The 6869-nt window shown below is 55.0% G+C and overlaps 1 protein-coding gene across 1 annotated transcript; it reads left to right on the top strand.

Annotated features, from left to right (window-relative positions):
• Positions 1–540: 540 nt before the first annotated feature.
• Positions 541–6475, top strand: GLUL (glutamate-ammonia ligase). The gene is made up of 7 exons (XM_068690053.1): positions 541–698; positions 1774–1964; positions 2999–3160; positions 3447–3593; positions 4048–4175; positions 4340–4539; positions 5457–6475. Exons 2-7 carry the CDS (start codon positions 1799–1801, stop codon positions 5773–5775), a joined length of 1122 nt encoding a protein of 373 aa, XP_068546154.1. The 5' UTR covers positions 541–698; positions 1774–1798; the 3' UTR covers positions 5776–6475.
• Positions 6476–6869: the final 394 nt, after the last annotated feature.

Below are 6869 nucleotides of genomic sequence, written 5' to 3'. Positions count from 1 at the left end.
GGTGCCCCCCTGCCCCATGGTGAGGGACGTTTGGGGAATTTCTCCTCCCTTGCATGCCGGTGCGAGGGGCCAGGCTGTGGGTCCAGGCACCGGAGGGGCATCGCGCAGGCGAGGCCAGTCCCCCCACCCCAAAAGGCACCCCCAGGGCTGGGAGAGGGGCTGCGTTCCCCTCTCCCCCTTTCCCTGCTCGCCCTGTTTACCCAGGGCGACTCATTTCCATGCCTGCGAGTTATGCAAAGGCAGCCGCTAATGTAAACTGCTGCGGAGAGCCCTGGACTCGCTCCCGCTGCTGCTGCTGCTGCTTGCCGAGAAGTGCCTGACAAGAGGGCTGAAGTTTCTCGGGGGAGGGCAGCGAAGAGGGGAAGGAAAAACAACAGCGGCCGGGAAAGACGGGGCTCGTTTTTCCCTTCCCTTTACGCCACCCTCTTAAAAAAAAAATAAAAAAAATAAAAAAATAATTACAGAGCAGCCCCGGGGGGGGGGCTGAGCTTGTTTTTTCCCCCTGCCCCGGCTCGTTTGCCAGCTCCCTCCTCCTCCCAGCCCCATCCCCGGCCCCGGCCTGCCCCCGGCCCCGTTTCCCCGTGCCCAATCAGTGCTGCGGGGCCGGCGCTGCGGCTCCATAAAGCGGCGCCGGGCGCGGCCCCCGGGAGCCGAGCGTGGGAGCCCCGCGCCGAGCCCCTGCCCGCAGCCGAGCCCAGGTAAAAGAAATTAAAAAAAAAAAAAAAAATTCAAAAAGAAACCCCTCTGGGGAGGGGAAGAAGGGTCCCGGGGCGGGGGAGGGCTGCGGTGCTTTGTTTTGCCAGCTGATAGCCCCGGGGGAAAATTCCTGCTTCGCTGCCGGGACGGGGGGGGGAGGAGGACAAGGGGCAGCTCGAGTTTTGTCTTCAAAACAATCTCTCGGCTGTCTTTTTTTTTTTCTTTTTTCTTTTTTTTCTTCCCGCGAGGCTCGCTCTCTGCTCGCTGAAATAGCAGCAGCCGCAAATAAAGAGGTGGGATGCTCGCGGCTCATCTCTTGGGGGCGAGGAGCCCCCCAAAAGAGGGGTCTCTCTGGGGAGGCGCAGCCCCTGCAGAGGCTTGGATTTTTGGAGGCTCTCAGCACGGGCTTCCCAACTTGTTTTGATTTTTTACTTTGTTTGCTTTGCCAATCCTCCCCTCCTTGCAAACACGAGTGGTCCTGGCACATGGGGGCTGGTGGAGAGGCTGGGCTGGCCCCCAGACCAGACCCCCGCTGGCCTCCCCATCGCAGCCTGGACGCAGGGGCGCAGGGCTTGTTGCTTTCCCTCGCCCCGGACGAGCCTTGTATAACTTCAGACCAGCTGATCTGGGAAGGCAGCTGGGGCTGGCAAGCCCTCCGTGCTGAAGCAAGCACATTAAGAAAACCCCAGCTAAGCCTCCCTGCGCATTAGCCCCGCTCCAGAGCAGCGGCGAGCACGGGGTGGGGGGGTGTTTAAGAGGTAAAAAGTTCACACCTGGCGGAGACGCAGTTTTAAAGGCTATCGCCTGGTGGATAAGACCCCCGCCAAGACGGGATGTGGGCAGGAGGTTGGTTATTTTATGGGATACTTGGAAAGCATCAGAGCATCGTGCTGGTGTGAGCTGCTGGGGTTTCTGCCTGGAGCGCAGGGTGGCACAGGACCACAGGAGACCTCAGCCAGCACCGTGGTTGAGTTTCCTCCGGGAACAAAAAAACTGGGAAAAATACAAGTGTGGAAAAACTTGGGAGCCCAAGGGAAAGGCTCACTCTTGGGGTTGGCTTTTGCATCCTTCCTGCAGGAATTCCCTCGTCCGGTCTGCAGCCATGGCCACCTCGGCGAGCTCCCACCTGAGCAAAGCCATCAAGCACATGTACATGAAGCTGCCGCAGGGGGAGAAGGTCCAGGCCATGTACATCTGGATCGACGGCACCGGCGAGCACCTCCGCTGCAAAACCCGCACGCTGGACCACGAGCCCAAGAGCCTTGAAGGTGAGAGGTGCGGGATCCCCGAGGATGCCCTTCTCCCTTTTTGAGCTGGAAGGAGATGAAGATGCCTCTCCTCATCCTCCCCCTGTCTCCTCCTGCCCTGGATGCCCCGGGGGGACGTTCCCAGCTCCAGATGTGGCGTTGAAGCGCGATGGCAGGGGTTGGGTGCCCGGCCCTGGCGTTGTACCCGCGGTGGAGGGGCTGTTGGCAGGGGATCCACGGCCCCATTGACTCTCAAGTACTCGTTTTGGCCGGAAGTAGTTTGGCAGAAGAAAGTGGAGGGGAAAGAATGGAGCTATCCGGTGTAATTAAGAGCTTGTGTCCCTCAGAACAAACAGTCCCAGCTTACACAATAATAGCATTAGGATTTTCCCCAGGTTGCCATGGAGCTGGCTGGAGACAGTTATGAAATGAAAATACTGTGTGTGACTGAGCAGAATTATCTTTTTTTTTTTTTTTTTCCCCTTTTCCCTCTAAGGGAGTGGTTGGCACAGCTCCTTTGAAATCTTTGTGCTTCCCATCCTCCCACTTTCTCCCCCCAGGATATAGAGGAGATAACATAGCCCGGGTAGAGTTCACTGCTGCTCCCGCTGTGCTTTGACCTGGCGAGCAGTGCGCAGCTCCTCTCCTCCCTACGAGACTCAGCCTGTGCGGCACCCTGTGGGACTTGCTCTCCCCCCGTCCCCAAGCACCCCGTGTGTGAACACCCTGGGTGCCCTGCTCATCCCTGTGGCGGCTGGGAGGTGGGAAACAGCCCCAGCGCTGCCCTGCTGGCTGGGGCTTGGCCAGCAGCCCAGCAACTCGTGTTTCTCAGGGTGGCTGCAGAGCTGGGGAGCTGCCCTCCCCCATTTCTTACTTGTTTTTCTTTTTTCATTTCTTTTTTCCATTTGGAACAAAAGCAGCTGAGCCAGGCTGAAACCTACTGTGGGCTCATTGCCTCCGGGCAGTTGCACCTTCGTGATACCGAAGGGCAGCAGGGAGTTTGTCCTCCTGGTGATGGTGGACCCTGGCTCACAGCGGTTGCTTCTTCTCCCCAGATCTCCCCGAGTGGAATTTCGATGGCTCCAGCACCTTCCAAGCCGAAGGCTCCAACAGTGACATGTACCTGCGACCTGCTGCCATGTTTCGGGACCCTTTTCGCAAGGATCCCAACAAGCTAGTTCTCTGCGAGGTCTTCAAGTACAACCGCCAGTCTGCAGGTGAATGGACCTTCTGGTGGAGGTGGTGGTTCTGGGGAGGGGGAGCTGGTGGAAGATGGGGGTGGAAGAGGGAAGTCCTACCCAAGTGTGGTTCATGCCAGTCAAAAATAATCCCTACCCTGGAAATAAAAGGCAAACAAAGTGCTGGTGGTGGAGATTCAGATGGAATATGGGTCCTGGGCTTCTCCTCTCCACCGCTGCTGCTGGGAGTCGGACTGTAGATAAAGTAGGAATGGGGAGTGGAAGTGGAGAGCCTAAAAAGCCTTTTGCTGCCTTTCCATTGTAGAGACAAATCTCCGGCACACCTGTAGGCGGATTATGGATATGGTGTCCAACCAGCACCCCTGGTTTGGGATGGAGCAAGAGTACACGCTGCTGGGGACAGATGGACATCCGTTTGGCTGGCCTTCCAACGGCTTCCCTGGACCACAAGGTAACCTTTTGGGAGTCAGCACTGGGACGAGTCAGGAGCATTCACTGCTGTGCTTGAGCTGCAGTCGTTGTGGTTCAGCTTTTTTCTAGTTTCTAGTTTTCTTGTTTCTAGTGAGCTGAGAGATTGGAGGCCTTTCAAGGGCTGAAAGGACAGTGGCAAGCAGGATAGTGTCAAAAGCTAATCTAGGAAATCAGAATTATTATGGAAAAGCAGAAATGATGACTGGCCTCATCCAAATGTGCTGTTCAACTTGTTAGTCTATGGGTGATTTAAACTCTTGCCCAGCATGACAAAGCACGAGCCCGGGCTGTCAGGGGGACTTGCTCGCCATCATTTCTCTGCTCTGCTAGTGATGTGTGCAAAACAGATGCTGAGCCTTGTTCTTCCCTGAATTTGAACCTTTTTTCCTTCTGGAAGCTCACGTTCCTCTTGCTTTTCATCTGTGCTCTTGCAGGTCCATACTACTGCGGTGTAGGGGCAGACAAAGCCTACGGCAGAGACATTGTGGAGGCCCACTACCGAGCGTGCCTTTATGCTGGCGTGAAAATTGGAGGAACCAATGCAGAAGTGATGCCAGCCCAGGTAAATTTGTAGGTGCCTTGTGGGAGGAGATAGTGCAGAAAAAAAGAGTGCAACAGGAGCTTTTGCTGCCTGCTGTCTTTGCCAATAATCAGAGTGTAAGGGGGTGGGAATTGCCTGACCATGAAAGTCCCTGCACCACTGAGCACGACTCTTCCTTCCTGCAGTGGGAGTTCCAGGTGGGGCCATGCGAAGGGATCGAGATGGGGGATCACCTCTGGATTGCACGCTTCATCCTCCATCGGGTGTGTGAGGACTTCGGCGTCATCGTGTCCTTCGATCCCAAACCCATCCCTGGGAACTGGAACGGGGCTGGCTGTCACACCAACTTCAGCACCAAGAACATGAGAGAAGACGGAGGTCTCAAGTAAGTTTTTTGAGATGTGCTGGGAGCATCCCTTTGTTAGGCACAAGCTGGGCTTGGTAGCAGCAAGCTTTTTGCAGAGCTTTTGACTGCCCAGGAGACATCACTGTGGTGCTCGGCATACTGCGTTAGACTTTCTTCTGGATTTCACTGTTTTTTCGTTGTTTGTTTCTTGTTTGTTTTTATTATTTGTGTAATGTCACACTCCTGCTGGTGCTGGGTGGGAAATGGAACCAGCAGTTTGGCTCCGTCAGTGCTGATGGAAGCACGGGTGGACAGGATGCAGCAGTTTGTAACAGCCCTTCATCTGTCAGTGCTGTAAACAAACTTAGCAAAGACATTTTTTATTCATGAAAGCGACCGTTTGCTTCTGTCCAGGCCAGGCTGGAAGCAAGTGACACGTTTGGTTTAAACATGACAATTCTGGAAATGTAAAACCTGAGTTCCCACGTGGGGCTGGCATGCAGAGTGTGGGCAGAGACCTCGCGGCACTGGACCGTGGGGGAGCTCAGTGAAGGTTTCCTCTGGGCAGCTGGGCTGCCTTGCTTTAATCTCCCTGAGATAGCAAACCAACATCAGCTTCCCTAATAGAAACTTGGGTTGAGAGATCTCCCCTCTGAGAGCAGGTTCCCCAGCGGCGATGCAGCCCGTGGGATTTGGCCATGGGTCAAGCCGATGGTGTCCCACACCCAGCGCTCCCAGGGGACGCTCTCAGCCTGCAGGGATCCTTTTCCAAGAACAACCCAGGTCAGAAGTAGGGGAGAGAAGCCCCCAGTTGAAAAGTGGGTTGTAGGGGGTTGATATACCTCATCGTGAAGTGGCTCGGGGAGAGGGATGAACATGTTGCCTCTTGGACGCAGCAGGCGAGTGGCTCAGCTCGTACCCCCCGTCTCACCGAACCCTCCCCGCTCCCTTCGCAGGCACATTGAAGAGGCCATCGAGAAGCTGAGCAAGCGCCACCAGTACCACATCCGTGCCTACGACCCCAAGGGGGGGCTGGACAACGCCAGGCGCCTGACGGGCTTCCACGAGACGTCCAACATCCACGAGTTCTCAGCTGGCGTGGCCAACCGCGGCGCCAGCATCCGCATCCCCAGGAACGTGGGCCACGAGAAGAAGGGCTACTTCGAGGACCGCCGGCCTTCTGCCAACTGTGATCCTTACGCCGTGACGGAGGCCCTGGTCCGCACGTGTCTCCTCAACGAAACCGGGGACGAGCCTTTTGAGTACAAGAACTAAGCGGACTTGTGCCCACAGACACCGCCTTCCCCCCCGCGCTTCCCGCACCCCTAAACTTCCCTTCTAGATGTAATCCCGAGGGTACAAGATAACACATTTCGTGTCTCAGTAACTCTTGTTGTCTTGAGGTGGGGGAGGAGGGCAAATCTTAGTTTTATCAATGTCTGTTTGTCATTGACTCTTCAAAAGGCGAGAGAAGGAGAGGGTGTTAGAGAATTTTTAACCACTGTTTTTTGTTTTTGTTTTTTTTGTCTAATTCATCTGTACATCTGGTGGGATCCAGTGGCTTCCAGGGACAGACTGCACACACGCTAAGCCAGCAGACAAGTGAAAAGCGATACCTGTAGCCGAGTTCCCCAGGAGTCAAATTTGGGTGCCAGCCCCAGCGCTGGCTCTCTGCAGGCCAGTGGTTCCCAAGGCTTGGTGCCCTTCTGCAGAGAAGGGCAGGCAGGAGCTGTGGTGGAGCCCAGCTCCCTCCTGTCCGTGTGGTGTGGTGGGGAAATCTGTGACCTCTCGCCACACTTTCAGATTTCTAGGAATCTTCTGGCATCGAGCTCGGCGTAGGAGCATTTAGGAGAACTTGTTCTGTCGCTGGAAGTCAACCGATCTCCTGCTCATAACACAGAGTGAAGTAGTATTTTTCTATTTAAATATAAAAACAAACAAAAAAATTATATATGAAAGTGTTTTTTTTTTTTTTTTTAAAGAAGAAAAAGATGACGGCCACTAGAGCAGGCAGAGCTCCTGGCGATGCTGTCGGAGGGCCTGCAGGGAGGACTGAGGGGGAGCTGGAGGGCTCAGTGGAGAAGCCTCACGCGAGTGGAGTTTGCAGGAGGTGGTTCCCGGGGCCGGGATGCCCACAGAAATGTTTGTCACTGTAACTCGAGCATCTGCAAAGCGCTCACGTGCGTGTAGATGAGCATGGGGAAGGCGTTCCGAACTAGGAGTTGGCTGGTCAACTTAACCGTGTTCTGGACAGAGCCATGGGTGCTTCACCCTTACCAGTGGGGTCAGCATGTCACTAAAGCAGGGCTTTTGATAAAGAACAACAAGTTTTAGATTACTTTTTTTTTTTTTTTTTTCAATAATGTGCT

This window comes from Anas acuta, chromosome 8, assembly GCF_963932015.1.
Source record: "Anas acuta chromosome 8, bAnaAcu1.1, whole genome shotgun sequence".
NCBI lineage: Eukaryota > Metazoa > Chordata > Aves > Anseriformes > Anatidae > Anas > Anas acuta.
This window is presented reverse-complemented; position numbering and strand designations above follow the sequence as displayed.